Source organism: Eubalaena glacialis, chromosome 4 (assembly GCF_028564815.1).
Source record: "Eubalaena glacialis isolate mEubGla1 chromosome 4, mEubGla1.1.hap2.+ XY, whole genome shotgun sequence".
Classification (NCBI taxonomy): domain Eukaryota; kingdom Metazoa; phylum Chordata; class Mammalia; order Artiodactyla; family Balaenidae; genus Eubalaena; species Eubalaena glacialis.
Window position 1 is genome coordinate 111,146,380 of NC_083719.1, and position 26,264 is coordinate 111,172,643.

The 26,264-nt window shown below is 41.7% G+C and overlaps 4 protein-coding genes across 7 annotated transcripts in view; 2 read left to right on the forward strand and 2 right to left on the reverse strand.

Moving 5' to 3' along the window:
- Nucleotides 1–238: 238 nt before the first annotated feature.
- GDF9 (growth differentiation factor 9) lies at nt 239–2,811 on the reverse strand. Its single transcript, XM_061188161.1, has 2 exons — nt 2,415–2,811; nt 239–1,268 (listed from the first exon to the last, which is right to left on the reverse strand). The coding sequence occupies exons 1-2, from the start codon at nt 2,809–2,811 to the stop codon at nt 307–309; spliced, it is 1,359 nt and encodes a 452-aa protein (XP_061044144.1). The 3' UTR covers nt 239–306.
- A 2,336-nt stretch (nt 2,812–5,147) lies between these two features.
- Nucleotides 5,148–6,416, forward strand: LOC133089944 (cytochrome b-c1 complex subunit 8). Its single transcript, XM_061188162.1, has 3 exons — nt 5,148–5,243; nt 5,402–5,569; nt 6,218–6,416. Exons 2-3 carry the CDS (start codon nt 5,416–5,418, stop codon nt 6,310–6,312), a joined length of 249 nt encoding a protein of 82 aa, XP_061044145.1. The 5' UTR covers nt 5,148–5,243; nt 5,402–5,415; the 3' UTR covers nt 6,313–6,416.
- Nucleotides 6,417–11,325: 4,909 nt separating this feature from the next.
- LEAP2 (liver enriched antimicrobial peptide 2) lies at nt 11,326–12,510 on the forward strand. The gene is made up of 3 exons (XM_061188163.1): nt 11,326–11,595; nt 11,805–11,944; nt 12,253–12,510. The coding sequence occupies exons 1-3, from the start codon at nt 11,539–11,541 to the stop codon at nt 12,287–12,289; spliced, it is 234 nt and encodes a 77-aa protein (XP_061044146.1). The 5' UTR covers nt 11,326–11,538; the 3' UTR covers nt 12,290–12,510.
- A 647-nt stretch (nt 12,511–13,157) lies between these two features.
- The window catches only part of AFF4 (ALF transcription elongation factor 4), a 97,192-nt gene continuing 84,085 nt past the window's right edge, over nt 13,158–26,264 (reverse strand). For 3 of the 4 annotated variants that reach the window (XM_061189596.1, XM_061189593.1, XM_061189594.1), the window contains 4 exons: nt 24,030–24,123; nt 23,123–23,166; nt 21,677–21,897; nt 17,268–18,966 (listed from right to left, as the gene is read on the reverse strand). In XM_061189596.1, coding sequence (XP_061045579.1) covers nt 18,839–18,966; nt 21,677–21,897; nt 23,123–23,166; nt 24,030–24,123 — 487 coding nt within the window. In that variant the 3' untranslated portion in view covers nt 17,268–18,838. Of the gene's footprint in view, nt 15,597–17,267; nt 18,967–21,676; nt 21,898–23,122; nt 23,167–24,029; nt 24,124–26,264 lie in introns of those variants that run through there. The other variant, XM_061189595.1, reaches the window with a different exon arrangement.

Genomic DNA, 26,264 nt, shown 5'->3' on the forward strand with positions numbered 1-26,264 from the left:
GCTTTTTTTCTTACATCAAAAACAAGACTCCTGCAAAAGAAAAAAATAATCACTCAGGGGAAAAAAATTTAAAGCTTTCCAAAAGAAGTACATTTCATTTACATTTGGCAATGAGAAAGGCAGCTGTTATCCCTTTACCGTGATAGATGCCACAGAATGTGCTCATCTACCCAGGCTCCTCCTTACACAACACACTGCATTACATTTAGAGACTTGATACATGAAACTTTCTCCCAAAGGCACAGACAGGCGCACGGCATTTACTTTGGCCAGGAGACTCACGGTTTTACTTGAGAGGAGCCTATGTTAACGACAGGTGCACTTAGTGGCTATCATATCTTCATATTCTTTATAAGCGATTGAGCCATCAGGCTCAATTGCCAGAACACTCAGAGGGCTGTACTTGGCAGGTACACAGGATGGTCTCGGCACTGAGGAATCGAGCTTCTCATGGATGATGTTCTGCACCATGGTGTGAACCGGAGAGCCATACCGATGTCCGACCGCCCTGGGACAGTCCCCTTTACAGTATCGAGGGTTGTATTTGTGTGGAGCCACAATCCAGTTGTCCCACTTCAGCTGACTAAAGCTAAGTCTAAAGTCATGGAGCTCACACTCATTTTGGGGAAAAAGAAACTGTTTGAAGTATTCACTCAGATTGAATGAAGCTGGAACCAGAGGCTTCTTCAATTCAGAGCCGACGGTTTCCTGATCTCTCCGGTGACGGGACACACCCTCAGCAGCCTCTTCTCCCATGGGATAGGCAGACAGCTCTCTCTTCTGGTCAGGACCCTGTGAAGGCCTCGTTTTATAGTGGAGGGAATACCACCTGTGATAAGCCTGAGCACTTGTGTCATTCAGATATAAAAGCAGTGAGGGGGCTGCCAGAAGAGTCATGTTAAGTGGACTGTCCTGCGCTGAAGGATGCTGCAGCTGGTATTTCACACACGTGACGCTTACAGACATGTGAATACTCCTCTTGTTGGAGGCCACTAGAGGCTGAAGGAGAGCCGTCACATCAATCTCAATCCATCTGTATTTCTTTCTAAGTTCAAACTGTGAGTGAAAGGTAAATGAGCATGGAACTCTTGGGAGAGTCTTGCTAGAAAACTCTGGCTCTTTTATCACCAGGTTGCACACACATTTAACAGGAGAGGGAAAAGAAACGGAGTTGTTGAAAGTGTATAGCAAGACCGACTTGAGTAAATGTTCAACAGCAGTAACACGATCCAGGTTAAACAGCAGGTCCACTGATGATGGAAGGGTACCTGAGGAGAAAAAACAAGCCACCAGTAATGCTCAATACAAATCGAAAGCAACGCAAAGTCAGATCAAGGAATTAGTACCTCAGGATGTGCTTCCACCCTTCTTTTCCCACTTTCTCAAGTCTCAAAACAAAAGCTGGGGTGGGATGGGGGTTATAAAAAAAAAAAAAAAAAAAAAAGCAGGTAACCAGTACCATAACTAAGTCCCAGCACTTACAGCTGGATACTTAATCACCAGCAATTCAGAACAGCTCTGGTGGTGAATTAAAACGGGGAATCATTACATTCTGAAGTTTCAGAATCTTAATAACTTGCTTCAAACATAGAGGAAGCTAAGAAGGGGAGCAGTATTTTTCTCTTGAAGAGTCTCTAAGGGAAAAAATATAATAAAGACACTTGCCAGGCTTGTTAAGAAAACATTCAAGTCCTTATGGACAGACTCAATAAAGAAAACATAATTGTCTAAGTTAATTTGGAACACTTGAGACGGACAGCAAATGGAGGCTCTAAACCCACTATAACAAAACAGGACATCAAGGAAGGAGGAAAGGTTTTAAATAGCCACAAAGGACCTGCTGAGTTAGAAGGGTTTTCTGTAAGTTATGAGCTAGTGAATATAGATTTTGTTAATAGTGCTGCTTCCTTCTCTCACACACACAAGATTGTTGACTAATGCTTTGTTCTTATAAGGATCTACTGTTCCACATAGGTACTTAAGCTTTCCTCTCACAGAAAGCAACAAACATGGGGAAATATCCTGTTTAATAAAAACACACCAACAGCTGAAAGAGATTCTTTAGGCACATATCCAGGCCAGAATTGGTAGCATGAGAAGAATATGCAACTGGAAGTCAAAATACCTCTTTTCCAGTCTTGATTTTGTGACCTTGGGCAAGACGCTAACTTCCAGCAGCACTTTCCCAGCCTTTAGGGCCATTAAATCTCTTCTATCATACCAGCCCAGCTTAACCCATGAGGGCATTAGGAAGAAACAATAAGATCAAGTACCAGATTTGTTTGGAATTTGATATTGAGTGTCATGCAAAGTAAAATGTAAGTCAAGGAGCAAGGGCCAGATCCTTTCTGTAACTGAAATGCAGAAGGTCTATCTTCTTCCCTCCACCCATTAACCAGTCTGCTCCCACACACCTGTCACCCGGTCCCCAGGAGCCTGCTTGTGCTGGGCACAGGGGGCGAAGAGCCGAACAGTGTTGTAGAGGTGACTTCTGTTGGATTTCGGGATCCCCTCCTTGGTAGCACATGCCTTATAGAGCCTCTTCATGTAGTGCAAAGCTCTGTCATCTGGCTGCAGCCTGGGGGCCTCCGTTTGCCCATCGTACAGAACCTTAAAGAGAGGGGAAAGGAGGCCAGGTCTGTGTCTCCCATCTAGAGGCTGCAGAAAGGACCGAGGCTCAGCCTCAGATTCCAGTGGAGCACTAGCTGCAATCTGAGCTTCTCCCCTAGAAGCCTGAGAACCAAGGCTAATAGGAAAACAGAGCCAGGCAAAGCAGCAAAAACAAAGGAAGAATTTGCTGGGAAGTGCCATGGCTTGGAAGAATTATCAAGAAACACGTTTCCCCATACCAGTCTTCTTCCTAAAAGCCAGGAAGAGCCTCTGTTGGTCTCTTAAATAAATTTTAGGTGTGTGCGTGGGCTAGGTTCACTTCTGTAATCAGACATCAAGGATGCCTAGCTGAAGGTAATTTTTATCAGCTGTATGTCAAACAGCTGATAACACCCTATTTATCCAATTTCTCCTAATTAGATACAGATTTACTTGGTTATGTAGCTTTCCTTTTCCTTTTCCCTGGCATTTATTTAAAATCTCTTAAGTTAATGGACTAGCTATGTAGCTGAAAGGCTGAGAGGAATTGAGGAATGATCTTAAAACAAAACCACCCATTTTTTGAGAGAGATTAGTATTCTTAAAGTGTTCCTTAGGTGCTTGCTGAAACTTCCAAGGGACATGGAAAGGCTAACTAATTATTCATGATGATACGCAGATCTGTTGGTATGCAACTTATGGTATTCGGTTTACTCTCCCTCTCCATCCTCATCACATCTCCCACTTGCAGGTGCTTAGAATATTTATTTACTGCATGTTGATTTGGAGGGTGAGAGAAAGTCACAATTGGCATTGAAATTCCAGAGAGCAGAGAACTATTAAGTTGCCTAGTTCTCTCAGGTAGCTTAGTAAGGATATGTACTTGGAATACTGCAATATGCTTTTAAAAAGGAGGACATCGCCTTTAATCCTGACTCATTTTTAAATATAATTATCTTGATGCCTTTACTTTGGTCTGCACATTCATCTATACATACTTTAGTTGAAAGGTTTAGAGATGTTTTCAGGTGCTAGAAAATAAATGAAAGTTTTAATTTTTATTAATCACTCAAATGGTGGTAGAATTTGCTAGGATATTTTTGTTCTTAACTGTTATAAGTATTTATGTTCTTGCCTCTGAGCTAAAATTAGGTTAGAGATTATGTGTTAGAAAAAATGAGACGGGTGCACAATGAAGAGCTGAATATACTCATGGTATAAGATACAGACCAGTCTATGCAGTACCCAGGCTGATAAAACCGAGGTATATTTGTAAATATTTTTTAAATAAATTTATTTATTTATTGTTTATTTTTGGCTGCATTGGGTCTTCATTGCTGCACGCGAGCTTTCTCTAGTTGCTGCGAGCGGGGGCTGCTTTTCCTTGTGGTGCACTGGCTTCTCTTGTTACAGAGCACGGGCTCTAGGCGTGCTGGCTTCAGTAGTTGTGGCACGCGGGGTCAGTAGTTGTGGCTCGCGGGCTCTAGAGCGCAGGCTCAGTAGTTGTGGCACATGAGCTTAGTTGCTCCACGGCATGTGGGATCTTCCTGGACCAGGGCTCGAACCCGTGTCCCCTGCATTGGCAGGTGGATTCTTAGCCACTGCGCCACCAGGGAAGTCCCTATTTGTAAATTTTAAGTTCATTGTCGGCCAAGCCTCCCTGGCCCGTGGCTGGTAAGCAGGGTTATAAAACACAGCCAAACTGTTGAACGAGAACTTAGTCCTAGATTACACATGGCCAGCAATTCCATGAACAAAACATTTACAGACATGCTGCATCAAGTGGAAAAGTCAGTCAGCTGTACAGGACAGCGGCATCCTTAAGCAGACAGCACTTTTCCGAAAATGGAATCGCCTCCCTCTTGGGAAGTGGAGTGAACTGTGGGCAACGTGACATCCCGCCCCAGGCAGAACCCTGTCCGAGGGAAGCCGGCTGCTGTGGAGGTCGCCTCTTTCTTCCCTCCTACCACCACTAACAGCTGTTCATCAGTTGCTGGACTATTACTTGAGGACTCCTGTGGCTAAATTTGAGGAAACATTTTTATTCTCTCTTGGGAAAGTCTACACCCTGCCAGTGGATTCTAATCCGGTGGGTGCCAAGAGAAGTCCCAGATCCGTGTCCCTGATTCGGGGTCTGGGGTCGCTGAGGGCTTGAACATAACCGATTCCTGTTCCAGCTACTGGACAAGACCCTACAAAACCTCACGTCGGCCGCCGGGCGCCGGCCTCAGGGGCGCTCTCCACCGCCCGGTCCAGGATCTGTCCCTTCGCAGGGACAACACCCGACCCTAAGCGCGCGGCCAGCGCGGCCCTCGAGGTCGGCGGGCCCCTGGCTCTTCAACTCTTAGTCCGTGCGGCTCCCGGGAAAGGCGGGAACCGAGCAGAAGCCTGAGAGGCTCGAGGGGGAGCCGCCGTGCCCCAACGCCCACTCAGTCGCGCTTGGCCCGACCCCCAAGCAGGCACCGCCCACCTTACGTCACTCGACCGGGGCGCTCCTCCCCGGCCCAGGGGACGATGGCGCCTTCCCCCGGAGACAGCCGGGAACTGATCCTCCCGGAAGTGACCTCACTGCCTCCTAGCGCGGCGTCCGATCCTACCGGAAGTGGCCGACGGAGGCCGGTGGATTCTGCGCTGCGGAGGGCGAGGTGACCTCGGTGCGGGAGTGGGGTCCGGTAGTGCGGTCTCGGTGGCCCCGGGGGGGGTGGGGGCGCCGTCTAGGCTGGAAGGAATGAGGAGCGCCGGGGAGAGCCTCGGGTTGGGGGCGGCATGTACGGGGCCTGAGCCCAGCGCCTTTCCACCCTCCGTCCTGCAGGCGCCGCCGCGACCATGGGCCGCGAGTTTGGGCATCTGATGCGGATGCGGCATGTGATCACCTACAGCTTGTCACCCTTCGAGCAGCGCGCCTTCCCGCACTACTTCAGCAAGGGCATCCCCAACATGCTGCGCCGCACTCGGGCGTGCATCCTTCGCGTCGCGCCGCGTGAGTGCTCTGGCCGGGCGGGGGGCTGGACTCCCATCCACAGTCGGCACTGCGGATCCCTCACTGAGCACTCCACAGCTCGCCATACACACGTTTTCTCATTGAATAGTCTTGAGTGCCGTTGAACTGGTCATATCCTCCGCATCTTATAGATGAGGGAGGTGAGTCACAGAGAGCTTAAATGACTGGCCCAAGGTCAGTTGTGTGACTCCAGCGTCTCCCTCTGAGGTCATCTTTACCCACTTCTTAGCGATGAACTGTTTTGTGTTAAAGGTGCAGCAGATAGTGATGATAATTGCACAACATTGTGACTTTGCTAAAACCCACAGAAGTGTAAGTTTCAAAATGGTTAAATGATGAAGCTTATGTTATGTGAATTTGATCTCAGTTATCTCATTAAAATATTTTAAAATGTGCAACAGGGGAGCAATAGGGAAGAGTTGGTCACAAATTTTCCTGGGTAAACCCCTTTCTTTTACACACCTGTAAAAATGGGTTTGTAATGTAACCTTTCTTGATCGTCTCGTTTAAGAGTGGTTTCTTAAAAACTAGAGACAGGAAGGCAGAATATGTTGAGTCAGAAAAGAGGACTGAGATCCATGTGTCTTGTAAGTGTTCACTGCTTATTTTCATTTATTATTTTTATAGCATTCGTAGTGTTTTATCTTGTCTACACATGGGGAACACAGGAGTTTGAGAAATCCAAGAGGAAGAATCCAGCTGCGTATGAAAATGACAAATGAGCAACTCATCTGGATAATAGTTCCTTGTCTCTGAAAGACCCGTCTCTGGGAGAGGAGTCTACATTTAGTGTCTTGAAGACACAATAAACTTATTATAGGCTGCACTGTTGTGATTTTGCATTTTGTGTGAGCAGAGTCCTTGGATGTGACTGCTACTTTTCAAGTTCATGAATTCCCCTTCCCAGCATGAGTCCTGAACCGTTTTGGCTAGTTTGAGTTTGGTGAAGGATTGTAGCTCGCTCCTTGTTCTATAACCTACAAGAATGTAGCTGCAGCTACTCCTGTAGTTGAACAGTTGTGGATGGCGTCTACTGTGTTTAATGTTGGCTCCCTGCTTCCATGCTTCCACTGCTTCCATACTGACAATAAAATCTAGTAATTACAGTGTGTCAGGTACTCTTCTTAGCCCTTTACACAAATAAGTTCTTTTAAACCTCACAACTACCTTTGGTTTTTCGGGGTTTTTTCCTTCAAAACTACCTTTGAAGTATCACTATTACACTCATTTTGCAGATGAGGACACAGGCACAGAGAGGTCAAGTAATTTGCCTCAAATTATACAGCTAGTGAGTGGTAGAGCACTAAAGTTTGTGCTCTTAAAGCTGTGCTGTACCACATGATAGGAAGTCAGCTATGAAAGGAAAGAGTGAGGTGACCCCTTTGCCTCTAGAGCTGGGGTCAGCAAGCTGGCTGTGTTTGTACCAGGTTGCTAACAGTGCTTTTTAGCCGTGTATGGCCCATAAAGCCTAAAATATTTATTCTCTGACCCTTTATAGAAAATGTTTACCCCTGTCTCAGAGCCTCTGAATTATCTTTCTAGTGGAAAAGACCCTTTTCCCTTCACCAGGAGATGGTGTGGGTAGGTGTTGGCAGTTTTATGCTTCTGGTTCCCCTGCTCCATTTCTAGAAACTTCCTCTCTTCTAAGGAGATTTCCTGCTTGTCCAGAGCAGCAACTTTCACAGGGCAGCTCAGCATCTGGCCCTGGATGTGTCTTTCCTTCTTATTCTAATGATTGTTCCTGCCTTTCAGGAACCAAAACTACCTCAAAGCAAAACAAAAATCAGTAAGATGGCACTGATTATGAGGCAGGAGAAGGAGGTACAGCTGAGACTGACAGACTTGGGCCCATATCCTTTAACTCTTGCTTCCTCAATGTGTGATAAAGGCAAGAAGCCCTCATTCCTTAGCTGTGAGCTTCGCATCCATAAAATAGATGTATTAAGACAAAGCCATAGGCCTGAGGTAACAGTGAAATGAGTGGCATGTAAGAGTCTGGCAAGGTGGTACAGGCTTAACAAAGGACAGCGGTGTGATGAAAACTCTTGTCTCACCAAACATAGTCTAATTTTCCTGTTTGGCTTTTTGTCCAAGTTTATTCCCAGGGCTTGCTGCCTGATCTGCAACGTATATGGGTTATAGACTCCTTTGAGAATCTGGTGAAAGCTGCGGACCTGAAGAAGGTGTAAATGCATCCTTAACCTTGCATAGTTTGAACAGGTTCACCGGCCAGGGGAGGATCGATCACTGCCTTGACAGGCCATTGATATCTGTTTTTTTTTCCCTCCACTTTTAGCCCCAAGCTTCCTAGGGACTATGGCCACCCTTCCTTGTCCCATATCTTGGCTTCATTTTACCCTTAGACTTTTATTCTGGTTCTTTTGAGTCCTTTGGAGATATCAGCCCGAAATCAAACTGACCTTTTCTTTCTTAGCCCAGACCAGGCACTGAGCCTCTTGGTCTGAAACCTTTTATCCCAGGAGTGCTCTACTGAGAAGACTGTCCTATAAGCCCTTGCACGTGCTAAGCTTCTGCTTTTGGATAAAATTGTTAAAGGCTGCTTTAGCCTGTCCCTCACCAAGGGGCTTCCCTCTCTACGCTTGGAGACCCAGAGCTCTGTGTAGCAGGGTCCTGCGGGGGGTGGCGTGGGGCTGGTGGATGGTGTGGAATGTGAGTTATAGCTCAGTGCTCCTGTACGTGATATGGGATCTGGGATCATTTTATGGTTTATCTGTAGAAATCCATAAAGAAAAGGAAAATGGGTGAAGTCTCTTAAGAGGGATCACTGTTGTGGGCCTCTATGCCTATAACCCACCCACCTGGAGCCTCCAGCCAGGGTGTGGCTCCTTCACCTGCTGCTGGGGCACAATCACGTGTTCATTTGGCCCTTCTTTTCCCCAGCAGTGCACCTGCTCCCACAAGGACTTTTATCTCTGGTCTGCAGAATGCGGCAAAGGGGATTCTTCCGTCGGCCAATACAGTCCCAGAGATGCAGGCCCAGAAGTCCGTGCCAGTTCTAGCCAGCAATTGAGCAAATACACTTTGACCCTTTGTTGAAGTTTTACCTGGAAAAGTCTTTCCATTTCAGAGACTTTCATTTTTCATTAGGCATCTCCTGCTCAGGGACGGCAAAAAAGTTTCCAATTACTGTCAAGCCCTTCATGATCTCCCCTCTACCTGTTTCAAATAGCTGCTCATGTAGCTACACACTGTCTCCCATTTCACCCTAGGCACTTACCTCAGAAACAGAAAATCCCTCAGAGTTGTATTCAGAGTTTCCAAGCTGTAAGCTATCAAACATGCTTCAGTCTCACTTTCTTCCTCTAAATTAATCATTTGAACCCCCAAATGTCAGTGCCTGAGGGGCCTCAGAGATATGCTCCCATCTCATTGACAGAACAAGAAACTAAAGCCCAAAGAGGGGCAGGGCTGGCATCTGGTCAGCTACCCTACCTGGGCCCCCGGCTCCTGCCTCCCAGCCAAGCATTTCTCCTTATGGCCGCCTAGACCTTTCTGCTGGAGGAAGGAACATGTACTTTGGGTTGATTCATTCAGCAAAATACTTGATTGTAGAGAGCCCCTGGACTTTTACAATTTTTATTTTTTAATGTCAGGAATAGGCCTTCACAGCTACTCAAGGGATGTGGGATGGCTGTGGGCAACTTCTGTCACTTCAGTTTAATGCTGTTTGGATGCTGCTTTGCTTTTAAAAGTTTGATTTTGCTCCATATTTAAACAAAACAACTACAGAGTTTGTAGACACATGAAATACTCTCCCTCACAGTGATTCCTTCCACAGGCAGTAACTAATGGATCTTTTCTTTTGGGAGGAGGGATGGCATACAAGATAGAGGCTTAAGGGACTTCCCGGACGGTCCAGTCGTTGAGACTCTGCGCTTCCACCGCAGGGGGCGCGAGTTCCATCCCTGGTCGAGGAACTAAGATCCTGCAAACCTTGCGGTGAGGCCAAAAAAAAAAAAAAAAAGAGGCTTGAGCTACAAAGGCTTCTGCAGCGTTGTCACACCCATGACGATGAATAGTCCTTCTCCCCGTGCACAGAGGGGGCCCAGCGCCTCAGGCCCTTATCCTTGGCTGTGGTATTGGCTTTATAAGTTAATACAAAAGGCTACTTTGATTTTCCTTGAAATACAGGGAGGCAGAAATGGAGGATTAGGAGAAAGTATCCATCTTTGGAATCAGCACTTTCCAAATCCCATTTGGCACATCAGTCTAGGCTCGTTAACGGGAGGCTGGCACTCAGTCCACAGACCCAACTGGCTCTAGGATATCACGCTGTTCAGTCTTTCACTTACTTAATCAGATTTGTGTTCTTACCCAGTGTTCACTAGGTCACCACACAGCCTCTTCCCCACCCCACAAAAGTTCCAGTTAAGCCCCTACTTGGGGTCATTCTGTATCAAAGCTCAGGAGTAAAGGGAAGGAACAGCTAACTAGTCTCAAAATTGCAGGATTGCGTAGGTGAGTTTGGCATAGTTCTGCTTCTCCACGTTCCTTAAGTGCAAGCAGTGGTATCTCCCTCCAGGCCTTGCCTGGTCCTGAGAGGACTGGAACCAGGCAGACACATCTGTGGAGTCACACCCCGCCCAATCCCAGCTCTGAGGCCCACCATACCACCCTCTTCTCCCTTGGCAAGAGGATTCGTGACTGTCCTGTCCCACCTTCAGCTGTGCCACATCTCCTCCACTTTTCCTTGGGGAACAGGCAGGCCCTCACCACATATCCAACCTGTGAAGATGAGAAGGGCTTTGGGAAGAGGTATCAGCCAGGTGTTCAGGGAGACACAACGCAGAAAAAAAAATCTTGTTGCATTTGTCTTCTTGGCTTTTCCTTCCAGGTTATAGGAAAATCTGAAGTCCTATATATCTCCTTACTCAGAATTCACACCTTTCCCCACAAATTTATTAAAATGTCTATGTCACTTAATGAGTACCCATAACTACTCATGGTTTAGGTACATGCTCTTTCTTGGTCTAGAAACTTGTGTTGGTTCCTACTTAAGGCGACAATGTTTTGGGCTTTGGAGAGATCTCAGCCCTATGCCTGCTTCCCTGAGGCTGCTGGAAGGATGTGCTCTGGAAAAGGCCCAGTCAGCTACTGGCAAGAAAGCTAGTAATTCAAGGTTGACAATGTTTATCACCACCATCAAGCTCTCTCACTGATTTAGGGGCCCCTGCTATCTCCTCATTCACATTTTAAAAAAGGAAACAAAGTCAACCTATACTTATTCATTCAATTCACCCATGACTGAAACACCACTACTCAGTCCTGATCGCCCTTCCCCTGGGAGATGGCAGGTAGGCCAGACTTTGAACTTTTTGCAGCTGGGTTTCCATTCTTTACAGAGATGATGTGGAACAAATAATTAGGGTGATAGTCCATCTATACAAATGGGGATCTGGGGCACTTGTAGACCATGCTTGCTGAAGTATCCTCCCACAGAAGGGAGATAAGGGCCTTATCCAAGTGCCTGTAACAAAACAGATCAGTGCTTCTTTCCTAGACAAGGCTGAAAGGGGTCAACACTATTTCTGAAGACCTCATTATTAGAATTCTGTTTTGACTAGAGTGATCTCACTGAGCTATTTTGGAATCAAAACGTGGCCAGGTGCCTGGTCTCCCTCAATGGCTTCACGTGGCTATTCAAAGGGGAGGAGGCAGTGCTGACTTTTGGCAAAATGGGTGAAAAGGTCCATGCCAGCAACACGATCACTCAAAGTCCAGATGAGGGATCAGTAAATACTACGTGCCTGAAAGGCAGGCCTTGAGCACATTCCTCTCTGGTAGACATTAACTTATTAAATTGACCCTGACTGCAAATATAAACTTTGCCCCCATCTCACTCGGCAACCATAGAAGAGACAGATCTATCTATAAAAGGAAGTGGGAACTGTCCCCAGCCTTCAGGATCCAATATCCCATCTATTGAGATGTGGCACCTCAAACTCTTTGCAGTACTCCTGGTCTGCCTGTTGCTGTTAGGCCAGGTAAGAAGAGAAGGATACATACGCGGGTGGCTGGGGATGGTAGTGGTGGTGGAAGAACTGTAAGCAGACCTTGAGCGCCAGCCTCAGTCCTGAGGAATGGGCCCTCTGCTCTGAGTCCACAGCATCTGGGGGAGGTGATCATTATTCCAAGTTGTATGGCAAGGTTTCAACTCTTCCGTACCTGAGGTGAATCTGTCTTTGTCCTACAGGTACATGGCTCCCCAATATCAGAACTGAGTTCAGCAAAGAGAAGGCTGAGGAGAATGACCCCATTTTGGAGAGGGGTTTCCCTCAGGCCCATTGGAGCCTCCTGTCGGGATGATTCTGAATGTATCACAAGGCTATGCAGGTACTCCACAAACCTGGGCCCAAGAGGCCTGGGAAGCTGCGCAAAGGAGAGATCAGCACATACACAGACCTGAAAATAAAATTGGGGTGGAAGAGCGCCTGGGTTGAGGTGGGAGCTCCACGGGGGAGAATCCCTCAAGAGTTAAGAGCCAAGAACGGCTCCACACAGGTACCATGAAAAGAGTAGTGCCTTTCCTTTCTTTGCTCTACCCTGAGACTGGATATCAAGCAGAGGAAGGAAATGCAGTAGAGGTGGCTCTGGGCACTGCTAGACCTCTGTCTTAAAAATCACCTTTTCTTTTCCCTTAGAAAAAGACACTGTTCCCTAAGTGTGGCCCAGGAATGATGTATACACCAGGGGAAAAGAGGACAGCACTTACCTACAACAATGCTCCGTTCTATGGAATATTGATTAACTGCATTTGGTTGGAGGCACTTAAGTGAAGCAATGTTGTGTTTTTAAATGTTTAAAGACAGGTGTATGCTTTAAATTGGTCTCCGTTTCTTCTTGGAATGTAGATATGCAGATAAGCATAACTAAACTTGTCAACTTAAGAGTTTATTTTTCTATGTATACTATTAAATGTCTCAAACTGAGATTCTGGCAGCCTGGAATTCATGCTTTTGAGGGGAAGAAGGATTTATTTTGTATACTATAGAAAACCCAGCATTGCCTAATAATAACGTGTTAACTTCTCAATCCGGAAAGCGCAGTGAGAGTTAACATTTCTTGAAGAAATAACACAATGGCATGCTAAAGGCAAAAGTTTACTAATAGCTAGTGATTAACCTCGGCAAGTTCATAAACTATGGCCCTGGATCCTAACCCTTCACTCCATGTAAAGAACATTTCAGTGAGGTGTCAAAAGATAGGCGATATTGGCACTCAGTACCTGATGATGTGCCCTAGTTTGTCTATGAACAGAGAACTGGAAGAAAATGAAACGATAAAAGCCCAAGCCACCAAGAATAACAAAAAGGATGTGTATGAGATTTCTGCTGGAGCAGGGTGAATTCTGATCTATGCAGAAGGACCCATGGCCAGCCAGTTCAGAATTTCTATAATCAGAAATTAAGACCTGGACTGATGGGACCAGACTTTTAAAGAAGAGTAGCACTGGACCCTAAAATACAAAACAGAAATTACACGAAAAGGGCAAAGTAGGAGTTGAAGAAGTGTAGAGAGCAGTGTTTATAAACTTTAATACAGAAAATCTATTTGATATTTATTAAACTTCGTTTCTCCAGCTATGGTTTGGCATTATACAAAGCATCTTAATGACACAGTAGAGTTAAAAAGATCTTTACAAATTGAAATGTGATACCCTTGTCTCCAAATATTTTAATTGCCATAAATTTGTTTAAAAATACACATTAAACGCATGTTTGACACTCTAAACTTTCTATAATCTCAATACCACAAAATACATATAATATACTATACAGATGTGGAAAAATCTAGTTAGTATATAATACTTTGCTCACCATTAACAGCTTTGTTATGTGAAATGCACATACTGACTTAGAAATCCTAGCTTTTGAGCCCCAAAGTACCTCTGAAATTTTATTACAACAAATAAAAATCACAGTATATAATTGAAATTTTGGTTGAAAATGTCAGATGCCTAAATATTTTGGATAAAAGAAATGTAAAACAAAGATTTGGATCATGTACAAAACAAAGGCATTCTATCAGACACTAACAGTACCTTTCTGCAGAATCAACAAGGCTTTTATCAGCGGCATTACCTCCCCTCCAAAACCCTCCCCAAATATCAAACCATTATTCACCAAATAATTTTAATTTCAAATAAAAGGATTTTCAATAAATATATAAGTATTTCCATCCTCCATATACAAAATTTCTTAAAACCATTCAAAACGGAGGCTAGATAGAAATTTTCATAACTGTGCTTACCAACCCTACATCTGGTCCTCAAGGGTGATGCCTTTTCAGGCACTACCACCTGGGCCAGCTCTGTTGGTGAGCCCCGTCCCGCCCCGCCCCGACCCCAGTACTGCTGAATGCTCATGTCAATGATTTGCCAGGTGTGTGCATAAAGTTGTAAAATGGGGACACTTCTTGAACAGCAACAACAAACTCAACAGTATGGATAATCATGGCATTGATTTGAAAGGCAGCATTTCCAAATAGATATTTTCCAGAGAGGAACACAGCAGGTAGAAAATTCCAATGGATAAAAGCTGAAAAGAAACCCTATGTGGAAGCAGTAAGAGGTCAAAACTGAATATTACTAGAATTTCTGGGTGAGAGCTTTTTTCCCCATGCTCATTTAGAGAGCTTTTTAGCTGTTTCTTTTTAAAAATGGGAATTTATGCTTAGCTGAGCAATGGTGGCAAGGAGAGGTCCAAGCTGACATTCCTGAAAGTCAACTTCAGTATATGACGATTACTTAGGTTGCTATTTTAGGTTGCTTAAAGATTATAAGACTTGGTTTAGACTTAACTCTAATGCCTTATTCTGTGACCAAATTCTATCAAACAGAAGAGACTGAGATATTCTTTCTATTCGCTTTTGTGGAGACTGTAAGTTCTTTTTAATTAACCATATGGTTCGAGTAAATAGAATCTGTATCTGCTTTACCAACTGTTAATAACTTACTTCTTATCACTTGCCGGCTTAGTTACAGGGTCTAGGGGTCTAAAATGAATTTCTCTATTAGTAAATATGTGAAAGATATGCTCACAAACATGAACAATTTGGCCTCTTGTCACTACATATCCTAAGTCATTCAATACTTATCTCTTCTATTTATTTTACTGAAGAGCAACCTTAGATGTGCAATATTATTTATTATTGGAAAAAAGTCTGCCTCTCCAACACATAGATATATGAAATTGAAATGAAATCTGTGTTCCACATAATTAGGGAATATGAGTTATAGGAATCTATATGGATTTGAAATGTTTTGCTTCCCAATTTATTTAGGAAAAATAAAAAATCATCACAATCTGCCTAAAACATCATTCCCAGTAGATGTTCGTGGGACCCAGAGGCAAACTTCTATAATTCAAAATACATTATGAGGCCCTTTTGTTCAATTAGCAACTGGAAAATTAAAATCCTTCCCACCCTGTAAGAGCCCTATTATACTACGGAAGGGCTCAAATATATTTTAAAAGTTAATTTACTACAAATCATAGTAATTAAGCTTTAACAATCTAAAAGGAATATACATTGCACCCTTGAACATTAATATTCAAGGTGTCAACAAGAAAGTGTCTTAGATCAATTTAATAAATAATGTGGAAATAGTTGCACTAAGCTAAAATACTAAACACACACATTTTTGACAAACTAACTTCATGTTTTCATACATACATACATACATATATATAAAGTGTGTATGTGTACATAATTTTAAAATCCAAAGTCGCATACCCTCACACTTACAAGAGTGCACAGCGTACCTTTCCCCTGCACAACTAGGCATCACTGGCTGGAGCGATCACGGGCTGTGCTGAAACTCCGCAGAGTGCTGCTGGCCTCCAGAGCCAGAAATTTCACTTAGAACAGGTGTGTTTTGCAGGCTCTTGCTTCACAATGCAAGCTTATTCAATAAGGTAATTTCTCGAGGTTACTGCCATTAAATATAAAAATGGTGCTGTCTGATCTAGCTGATTAAACATTTCTTTAATGAAAAGAAACAAACAACAATTAAAAAACAACAACAGCAGCGAACCTAATAAAGCCATAAGTGTGTCGTTCAAAGTGCAACCCAGATGCCTGTGGATCCACCAGCGTGAGAGCCCCACAGAGCACAGGCATGTGTGGGCACGTGCACACGTTACTCTAGACAGCTTTTACACTGGAGAGTTACACTTGTGATGCTCAACCTTCTCTACTCTTCAGCAACTACAGCTGTAAATTTATCTGAAGTACTCACTGCTTATAAAGTCAATTCTTAACTACTTGCCCAGAAAAAGGTGGCACTGAGGCAAGAAATGGGCTGAATGCTCCCCAGCCAGACTGGACCTGGGCTGGACTGAGGAAGCTTGAATCACCTGGAGGGGAGTGCTCCCCACAGCCCAGCCTAGGCCGGGCAAGACTATACCATGTGACAACTTCATCCACCATAATATGTTCGTTGGTTGCCTGTAAAGAGTCCAGTGGGGTAGGCTGCTGCCTCCTGGCATACAAGTGTGGTCTTAGAGCAGTCAACAGAGTAATTTTTTAAATAGCTGCTATTTTTATAATTAACTATATTAAATACAAGTCTCAGACTAAGTAAGTTTTTAGCTATTTGTCAAAATCAGTTGTAAATAGTTAGAGAACACTGAAGACACCTACTGAGGAAGAAGGAATGCTCGCCTGTGAAGGAGTGCAAAGTATGTGCTGGAACAGATGAAGACAGACAGAACTTCTGAGGAGATGGACACAGAGGAGAGGGAGTGGTGTTTCCAGAGACTATTACACTGAAAATTCAATTATTTAGAAAAGGATTTTGATCCACTGCCCATTACCACCTGGTGGGAAAAACCCTCAACAATGAAAAGCTTGTAAAGATTCATTTTCCAAGAATTAACACAGTTTTAGAGAGAGAGTACTTTAGCACAGCACCAAAAAACATGCAGGAAATTCTGCTTTAACAAATTATCACTGTGATCTGGGAAGTGCTCCTGCTACCTCTCAGGACCCACAAGAGACTAGAACACACTGGAACTCAGAAGTGCCCCACTGGCTGCTGTTGCTGGAAGTCTAAAAGCTCAGAGGATCCTTTATCCATTTCTAAGAAATCACGGAAAATTAAGGAATCAGAGTCAGAGAAATCAGAGAAGAACAGGACAAACATCTACTTGATTAACTGTGGCAAGTTTCTTACTGAATAACGATCACTGAGAAGCTGTCCTCTTAAGGAAAACTGTTCCTAAAACACACTAAGATTAAGTTAGCAAGGTATCAGAGGCAATTTCTCCAAGGGAAAATTGTTAAATTCAGCATAATTTGGAGATCTGAATCTTCAGTGATATGCAAAAACAACTTGAGGTACAAAACCATTAAGAAGCTCTATATGAGGCCACAGGACAATGAAAGTTCACTAGCTTCATAAATAAGTGTAGACTCAGACACAGAGGAGTCATTATACCACTGGGCTTGGAGATTTTCTATCCCTTCTTTCCCATTTCAAGCCTTAGCAATCATCTATAAATAGCAGGGCAATCCTTTTTTCTGATTGGATGGATTCATTTTTGGAACTGGGAGAAGGACAAACTATTTTTTGAAGCAGCATTACCCAATAGGTTAGACTAAGTCACGTACCAAAGCATTAGCTTTTCTGAAAGAATTAATCTTTATGTGACCCTAAAGGACGATTGAAAAGGAAAGAGAATTTAACATTATTACTACAGAATACCAACCATATGGGTGAGCTGCAACTAGTGTAAAACTTCATCTGTAAACAATCCATAGACTCTTCATTTAAAGGTAAGATTTAAGGCACACCAGACATGATAGGGGCACTAAAAACAAAAGATAGAAGGTATATTTCTCACTTTTGACTCCTATATGCACCTTATAGGGAAAGGTACTTTGATATACAACTCTTACAGAGCTGGCTTCTCAAGCTCTACCCCTGCTTCCCTCCCCTTCCCAAGAGAACTCATACTGAACCAAGTTAGGTACCTTTCTAGTGTGAATTTTCTGATCCCATCAGAAACATACATCATTGATGAGGGCCTTCATAATACAAAGGTAGTAAACACAAGACAGGTTTAAAAGGAGAAACTGATCATCTCTACATCAGGCATTAGAACTCTAAGTTGTATAGCAAGAGCACACACACCAAAGCTCCAGCCCATTCCTACATCAGTCACTGAATGCTCCTATCAGAGCATCACAATCTAGTGTGGGAAAAAAGTTTTAAGTTAGAATTCTGAAGAGAGATTTTACCCTACAAACATCATCAATGCAAGAGATATAGGCAGCAACGCTCAGGAGTTAGATCATCCTTTGTTCAACAGTAACTTATTCTGTTTCAGTTAAGTGTCAAATTATTAGTAACAAAAAACCCCAAAAAACAAAAAACATGGTTTTAATAAAATCCATAAGGTTCAAGATTGTCCTTTTATGAAACCCTTCACATGATATGCTTCTCCTAGAAAGTTTGCCTGCCCTCTTTTGTAATGCATTAAATGCAAGTTATAGTCACCTTGTGATTGCTATAGTGTTATTAACACATGTTCACAGTTCTTGAAATAATGCATACCAAATCAGACACATTTCATTTTACATCCACGTAGAACGCCATCTTCTCATATTTTAGTGATTTTTCATGTGTAGAATATCCTTAATACTAAGTATAAATTCTGCAATAATAAAATTGTACTTAAGATCTGAAGTAATATCAGGTAGTAGGTGTAGGAAGAACATGTCCACATTCTAGATGAACCGACTCTTACTCTTAGAAGAGTTACCACAAAAGACGTTATTTTTAGGTAACAAAGCTCCCAAAGTATATAAATAAAAATGCCTACATTAAATTTACACAAAATATTCAACAGAGTAAATTTATAGGCAGAAATAACTAAGTTTTAAACTAGCCCCAATCTGGGCACTTAAAAAAATTAAAATAAATAGAATTTCAACTGATTAGTTATGAATTGCAACCGAAATTTCAATCTTATTACAGATCATTGAAACCAGCTTATCAACGTGTTGCAGATTTAAAAGCATTTAAATAATTTTTCATATTGGGAATATTGAAGGGGTCAAACTACATGATGGCTTTGGGTTATAAAAAACAACACATGAACTAGGGAAGAGAAAACCATTCCTCATTCTTAGTGTCGACTAGGTGGTATGTTATGGCAGTTTTCCTTCGTGATGTGACACAGTGTTGTGGAGAAAATCAGAGGCAACAAGAATGTGTTCAGTTCAGGATATCAACTTGGCATCCTGGCGAAGCCAGTGCAGTCCCTGCCGGGTATAACGAACTAGGTCTGTCATGATGCTTGCGTTAAAGATGAGAGGACCCATTACTTTATCCAGTTCAGCAAAGAATTCTAGAAAACCAAAAACACTTATTAAATGATGCACACTCTTTTGAATCAGTGCTTTATAAAGTTTTTAGTCTAGACTGTAAAATACTATTCATATAAAGTAAAAAGCACTCCCTTCTGCACTAAAATAACTCTTCGTGTTTTAAAACAAATCATCCCATAGTCTCTCAAGTTATATTTTTTCCCTAAGTCACGAAACATTTTTAAAAGACCATATGGTCAGGAATTAAGAGTTATACATATAAACAAAATGTCACTGATGGAAATTGCTAGTATGCAGCAAACACTATTAAAATGGAGACCTAATTCTACAATGTACTATTACTCAAAACATTCTCTGTGTACTGTTTTTGTATAAGAAGCAAGTGGTACAAAAAAGGAGGATGTTATCTGCATGTTTCCCCATAAGAGCCACTGTGAGGTTAGACAACCTTTCTGCTATAATCATATGTCATGCAACTTTGATACATTAAATCTCACGTTTTAGACAGTAGTTTAAAAATGTAAGAGACAGAAATGAAAGGATTCTTCCTATGTGAACAAATACAGACTGATGTGCATTGTAAGGCAGGGTACAGAGAGGAGGAAGGAATGATAATATCCTGACATTTGAACCCAAAGCAATTTTGGAAGAAGACGGATGTAGGACTCAGTAAGGAGAGTTTTTACACGTGCAGTGATGACAAAGACCTCAGTATACTTAAACAAGATAAGAAGTAATCAAACAGTTGAGGAGAAAAGAATCTTCTTTATAGAATTCCAGTTAATAAATTCCTGATGAATTTTCTGTTTCCTAATGGAATAGCACATGTAGGTGATGACCATCAATGGATGCTAAAAGCCTAAGTTTAAGTTTAATAGGAAATCTTACATCAAACTGAGTCAGGCCGACACCATCTGAATGAATCAATGGTCAAATCTTACTGACACTAAAAAAGGGATAACCATTACATGCCTCGTAATATGATGTAATAGGAAATACAGAGTAACACCTATGAAAAGTTCTTATCTAAAATAATGAACTTGAATCTAATCAAGTCTCAAGATATAACTATCAGCATGAACGAAATGAGGGGGACAGAAGAGCAAGCTAAATGTACAATGAAGAAGTAATGAGCCAAATCTAGACTATGACACATTCTATGCTGCAGTTTCTCCTTGACATCAAAGGCATGCCTGCCCCCCCACCCCCCCAAAAAAAAGTGGAGGAGAGGGAGATACTTAAGAGGCTGATTAATGAATGTTTGGATCCTGTTTGAAACAAACCCAACTGTTAAAAAAAAAAAAAAGGCATATTGAGACAACAGGGAAATCTGATGGGAGACTATGTCTTAGATGACATAAAGGAGTTACTGTTAATTTTGGTGGCTGTGATAAAGGCATGGCGGTCATGTTTTTGAAAACTCCTTATCACCTAAGGATGCATACCAAAGTATGTTCAGGTGAAACGTCGTATCTGATACATGCTTTAAAATACACCAGGTAAAGAAAAGTAGGACGGGGGCTGGTGGGGGGCAGTCGGGGGGGACGATAAAACAAGATTAGCAAAATATGTTGTTGAAGCTGAACTTGAGTAAAAGGTACATGGGGTTCATTATACCATTCTCTTTCCTTTAGTCGATGTTTGCAAACTGCCATACAATAGGTAGGTAGGTAGGCAGGCAGGCAGGCAGGCAAGTAAGTGTGTAAGCAAGGAGCTGGGGAGAGAAGAAAGGAAGTGAGGGGGGAAGGGATGGAGGGAAAGGAAAGGAAGAATGATGCTAGAAAACTGGCATCAGGGAGAAGAATGTAAAGCAAGGATGACTTAAGAAGAATTCCAGCCTTGTAACCTTTCCTGAGTAGCACTGACAATATTTAAAATTTTAGAAACAAATTAGGTTTTCAAAAACACAACTTTTTATTGCATGTTGGGGTTCCCCTTCTACATTTCTGCCACCATTATCCCTCTTTAGGGATAGGAATTTTTCATTTTCATCTGATTACCTGTTCATGCTATAAGTATTTAAATATACTCTGTGACAAAAGGACACTTGATTGATTGGCTACTTCAAGTGTTTCTCTACAAAGGAACTGCCTGAATAGATGCTACACACACATATTTACTAAAAGCATCTATTAAAATAAGATGGTGTTTATCTTGTACTTTTCCCAAGATCTTAATACTTTCTAATTCTCAGTGTTCTTAGTTTTGGAGATAACAAACAGGGTGCAAGGCCTCAAATGACCTAATATTAAAGAATGCTATAAGTCTATTCATTTTGTAGTCTCTTTTATCATATAAGTTTCTTCCAATATACCTAAAAATCCAATATGAACATGCTTTCTTATATATTAAACATCTCACATGTACAAGATGTCTGGATGTAATCCTATGCCCATAGCCAAATTTACTGTTAACCATCCCAGAGTAGAATATACATTTTATTACTTTTACAGTATAAGCTGTAATTAAATTTGCCTGAACAAAGGCATATTTTGTCTTAGACCAAAAACTATTTTTTGTTTAGTTTGTGTCACCACTATAGTGCAAGGTATTTTTTGACTGAATTCAGTATATTCACATGATTGATAAGCAATGGCAATCAGCAAACTGATTGTCATTAACTCTAGACTAGATAATAAACTAAATGCATACCAGAGACTTACTTAACTATATCATAAAAGCTCTTTTTAACAATTCCATCATTCAGAGTCTCTCCAGAGACCTCCCTACCTTTTTGCTCTTTGGAAAGCTGTTCAGCTTGGTCCCAAATTTCGGTGGCATAGAGGAAGTTGGATGTAACCTGAACATAGCTGGCTGCCATGTGGTGGATCCTCTGTGGAATGGTCACTGAAGAACCACTTGCTGAAGCACTACTGGCCCCAGAAGAATAATTTCCCGAATTGCCTGGTGACAGCTTTGGAGAAACAGGGGAAGGCATCCCAGCAGCTTTGCTACACACAGAGAAACAGGAAGTTTATTCATATGAATATGGTGAATGTGAGGAAATCGATGTACTACTGGCTCTTCCTACATGAAGACTTTTAAAATTTAAAGATTCTTTTAAACTAGAAGAGTTTCCAGAGAAGTACAATTTCTTTTAAATAAATACTTAGCTCACTGAAGACCACTGTGAATTATCATTTTATCTAGACTCTTTCCTTTAACAAACGGCAACAGAACAAAAGATGGGAAAGAAGTGAGGAAGTCATACACCTTAGTAGTAGTGGTTCCAAGACCTAGAAGCTACATCATCTCACTCCCAGCTCAACACACTTTCCACCTATTTGGGCAAATAATTAGGTACTTTCCAACTGTTTCATAGAAAGCTGAGTGTATTAACAATTAACACCAAAAAAATGTGGTAGTAGATGGAAACATCTTATTTTGAACTCCATAATTTCTGGTACTTTCCTAGTTTAACCAACTTATTCAGAGCTGACAAAGAAGAACAGCTTTCTCAATCAACTGCAATCATCTCAAGCTTCCTGTCAATTAAGCATTTCCTAGAAAACACATGTTGAAATCTGGCAGGTTCATTTCAGCAGTACTAAAATTTCTGAAAAAGCTGAAGACCATAAAAAAAGGAAAATCAAACAGTAGTTGAGGGGAGAAAAGCTATTTGTTAAGAATATTTTTATCTGCACTTTTAGCACTTTAAATGTGCTTAAGAAAATACATAAAGGCAAAAGGCAGACTGTCGATTAGCATAAACAAAATAATTGAACAAATAAACTTAGAAAAAAAAAGATTTCATGGTGTTTTTCCTCCTTTTTGTGGGTGGGTGGGCTGGGAGTGATGTGGGAATGGAGGAGAAACCATAATCATGCCATTGTTATTAAATTCGTGTCAAAACATGAGTAAAGATAAGTTCAACGTGATAAAAACCCAGCTAGCCATAGAAATCAAACTGAGAAGGGTTGAGGTGCTGTAAAAAACTTAGACTTCTGCAGGTGAAATGTCCCCTCTTTAATCTTTCTAAGATCATGTTCATGATATTTTCAACTTAAAAAAAAAAACCAGAAAAAATACTTTAAAAAATACATTATTAGACATGGCCTTAATTTTTTTTTAAAGTTGTCATCTTTCCATTTTTGGAAAGTGGCCAAACCCATTCCACTTTTACATAAAAATAAATAAACTTGTCATATAATATTTTATAGAATAAAATTTACCCACCTTCCCAAGCCTGGTGATGGTGCTTGAGAATTATTATAAGAATTCTGTGGAGAAAAGAGAATGTACTTAATAAAAAACAAAAACAAAAAACAAAAAAACACTACTTATGAAGTACTAAATATATTCAAAAGCATTGGGCCAGTACTGATCTTAAGAAAGTTTACAAACTTAAGAAACCAAAATGTGTGTGTGTGTGTAAATGTGCAACAGAAGGAAGTTATTTAGATGGGAGCTGGGGTGTTCTGGAAGACTGAAAAGGAGAGACAAAGAATGAGTAACATTCAGATGGATAAAGAACAGGGGAGAAGGCAAAGAGAGGTAAGTCATACTATGTACAAAGGCTGCAGAAAAGAGAATGTATATGACCCATATAGTTTATCTACAGCAAAGGTTTAGAAAAGGAACGAGAGAACGACAGAGAGAGAGAGAGACAGAGAGAGAGATCTTGAGGGCCTTGCAGGTCAGGGTAAGAATCTTTGACTTGACTTGACCCTGCAGGGAATGATAAGCTATGAAAGGGTTCCAAGTCATAATCAGGGCAGAATTTTAGGAAGACTTATGTAGTGCTATCATGAAAAAACGTAAGAAGATATTTTAGGAAACTAAGAGAATAGTTTAAGGAAGGATGGTAGTGAAAACGAAAGACCATTTAAAAAGTATAAATTAGGTTTTGTGATAAAAATAGGCTACATCTACTGAAATATTATTAAGAGTTACTGAATATGGCTACATAGGTTCTACAATCAGATAGGGGTGCAGTTTAAACATCAAACTATTTGAAAGTTCCCAAATAGTAGCTTCTCCCCTGCTCTGGTAGGGAAAACACGAGGGCACTTCTGGGGTGGAGATAGGAGACTTTATAAATTTTGTCCCCTGGGAAACAGATACTCCTCTTTTGCACACTTACCTTCAGGTGCTCTGTTAGTGTCTTTGAATACTTCAGAGCAGTTTCTTTCTTCAGTTTGAACAGCCTCAGGTACAGCAAAGACTGGCATCGCAGGCTAGCCAATGGAAAAGGGCAGCTTATTTACCACCAGGACAACAGACTCTGGCCACATCTGTATAGACAACCTTTGCGTCGTGCCAGACTACATGACTGGCTCATGTAAGCAGACCATGGCATAAGGACAACAACACTAACTCTTAGGCAAAACCAAAAGATGTGATCTTCTTATGGTACATACCCTAGGGAGAGGAAGGAAGGGGAAGAGACCTAGGACTAGCCTCCTATTTGTTGACATTCAAAAATCAAAACCTCACCCACAGGACACCAACATGTTATTATAACATATGGACTAAAAAAATCCCTGCGGGCGAATTGCCTGGCAGCCCAGTGGTTAGGACTCAGTGCTTTCACGGCCACGGTCTGCATTCAATCCCTGGTCAGGAAACTAAGATCACGCAGGCCACATGGCGTGGCCAAAAAAAAAAAAAAAAAAAAAAAAAAAAATCACTTCAGGGCAGAATCTCTACATCAAATTACAGTATCAATAATGTAAAACAGTAAAACTAGGAACTCAACTATGAATATCACAATTCTTTCTTTTTTATACATCTTTATTGGAGTATATAATTGCTTCATAATGATGTGTTAGCTTCTGTCGTACAACAAAGTGAATCAGCCATATGCATACATATATTCCCCATGCCCCCTCCCTCTTGAGCCTCCCTCCTACCCTCCCTATCCCACCCCTCTAGGCTGTCGCAAAGCATCGAGCCGATCTCCCTGTGCTATGCTGCTGCTTCCCACTAGCTACATATTTTACTCGGTACTGTATATATGTCAATGCTACTCTCACTTTGCCTCAGCTTCCCCTCTCCCCTGCCCCATGTCCTCAAGTCCATTCTCTATGTCTGCCTCTTTATTCCTGCCCTGCCACTAGGCTCATCAGTACCATTTTTTTTAGATTCCATATATATGCATTAGCATACAGTGTTTGTTTTTCTCTTTCTGACTTACTTCACTCTGTATGACAGACTCTACGTCCATCCACCTCACTACAGATAACTCAATTTCATTTATTTTTATGGCAGAGTAATATTCCATTGTATATATGTGCCACATCTTTTTTATCCATTCACCTATCGATGGACATTTAGGTTCCTTCCATGTCCTGGCTATTGTAAATAGTGCTGCAATGAACATTGGGATACATGTCTCTTTTTGAATTATGCTTTCCTCAGTGTACATGCCCGGTGGTCGGATTGCTGGGTCATATGGTAGTACTATTTTTAGTTTTTAAAAGAACCTCCATACTGTTCTCCATAGTGGCTGTATCAATTTACATTCCCACCACCAGTGCAGGAGGGCTTCCTCTTCACCACACCCTCTCCAGCATTTACTGCTTCTAGATTTTTTGACAATGGCCATTCTGACCGGTGAGAGGTGATACATCATTGTAGTTTTGATTTACATTTCTCTAATAATTAGTGATGTTGAGCATCTTTTTATGTGCCTCTTGGCCATCCATCTTGTTTGGTAAAATGTCTGTTTAGGTCTTCTGCCCATTTTTTAATTGGGTTGTTTGTTCTTTTAATATTGGGTTACATGAGCTGTTTGTACATTTTGGAGATTAATCCTTTGTCTGTTGTTCCATTTGCAAATATTTTCTCCCATTCTGAGGGTTGCCTTTTTGTCTTGTTTATGGTTTCCTTTGGTGTGCAAAAGCTTTTAAGTTTAATTAGGTCCCATTTGTTTATTTTTGTTTTTATTTTCATTGCTATAGGAGGTGGGTCAAAAAAGATCTTGCTGTGGTTTATGTCAAAGAGTGTTTTTCCTATAAGAGTTTTATAGTGTCTGGTCTTACATTTAGGTCTTTAATCCATCTGGAGTTTATTTTTGTGTATGGTGTTAGGGAGTGTTCTAATTTCATCCTTTTACATGTAGCTGTCCAGTTTTCCCAGCATCACTTATTGAAGAGGCTGTCTTTTCTCCATTATACGTTCTTGCCTCGTCGTAAATTAGGTGACCACATGTGCGTCGGTTTATCTCTGGGCTTTCTATCCTGTACCATTGATCTATACTTCTGTTTTTGTGCCAGTACCATACTGTCTTGATTACTGTAGCTTTATGGTATAGTTTGAAGTCGGGGAGCTTGATTCCTCCAACTCCGTTTTTCTTTCTCAAGATTGCTTTGGCTAT

Excerpts from the sequence above, each read along its gene's own strand:
- LEAP2 (XM_061188163.1), top strand. The coding sequence starts at position 11,539 with ATGTGGCACCTCAAACTCTTTGCAGTACTCCTGGTCTGCCTGTTGCTG. Across the intron at positions 11,596-11,804 it reads GCCTGTTGCTGTTAGGCCAG|GTACATGGCTCCCCAATATC; the intron begins GTAAGAAGAGAA and ends TTTGTCCTACAG. Across the intron at positions 11,945-12,252 it reads TGTATCACAAGGCTATGCAG|AAAAAGACACTGTTCCCTAA; the intron begins GTACTCCACAAA and ends CTTTTCCCTTAG.
- LOC133089944 (XM_061188162.1), top strand. The coding sequence starts at position 5,416 with ATGGGCCGCGAGTTTGGGCATCTGATGCGGATGCGGCATGTGATCACC. Across the intron at positions 5,570-6,217 it reads CATCCTTCGCGTCGCGCCGC|CATTCGTAGTGTTTTATCTT; the intron begins GTGAGTGCTCTG and ends TTATTTTTATAG.
- GDF9 (XM_061188161.1), bottom strand. The coding sequence starts at position 2,811 with ATGGCACTTCCCAGCAAATTCTTCCTTTGTTTTTGCTGCTTTGCCTGG. Across the intron at positions 1,269-2,414 it reads TCCTGGGGACCGGGTGACAG|GTACCCTTCCATCATCAGTG; the intron begins GTGTGTGGGAGC and ends TTTTCTCCTCAG.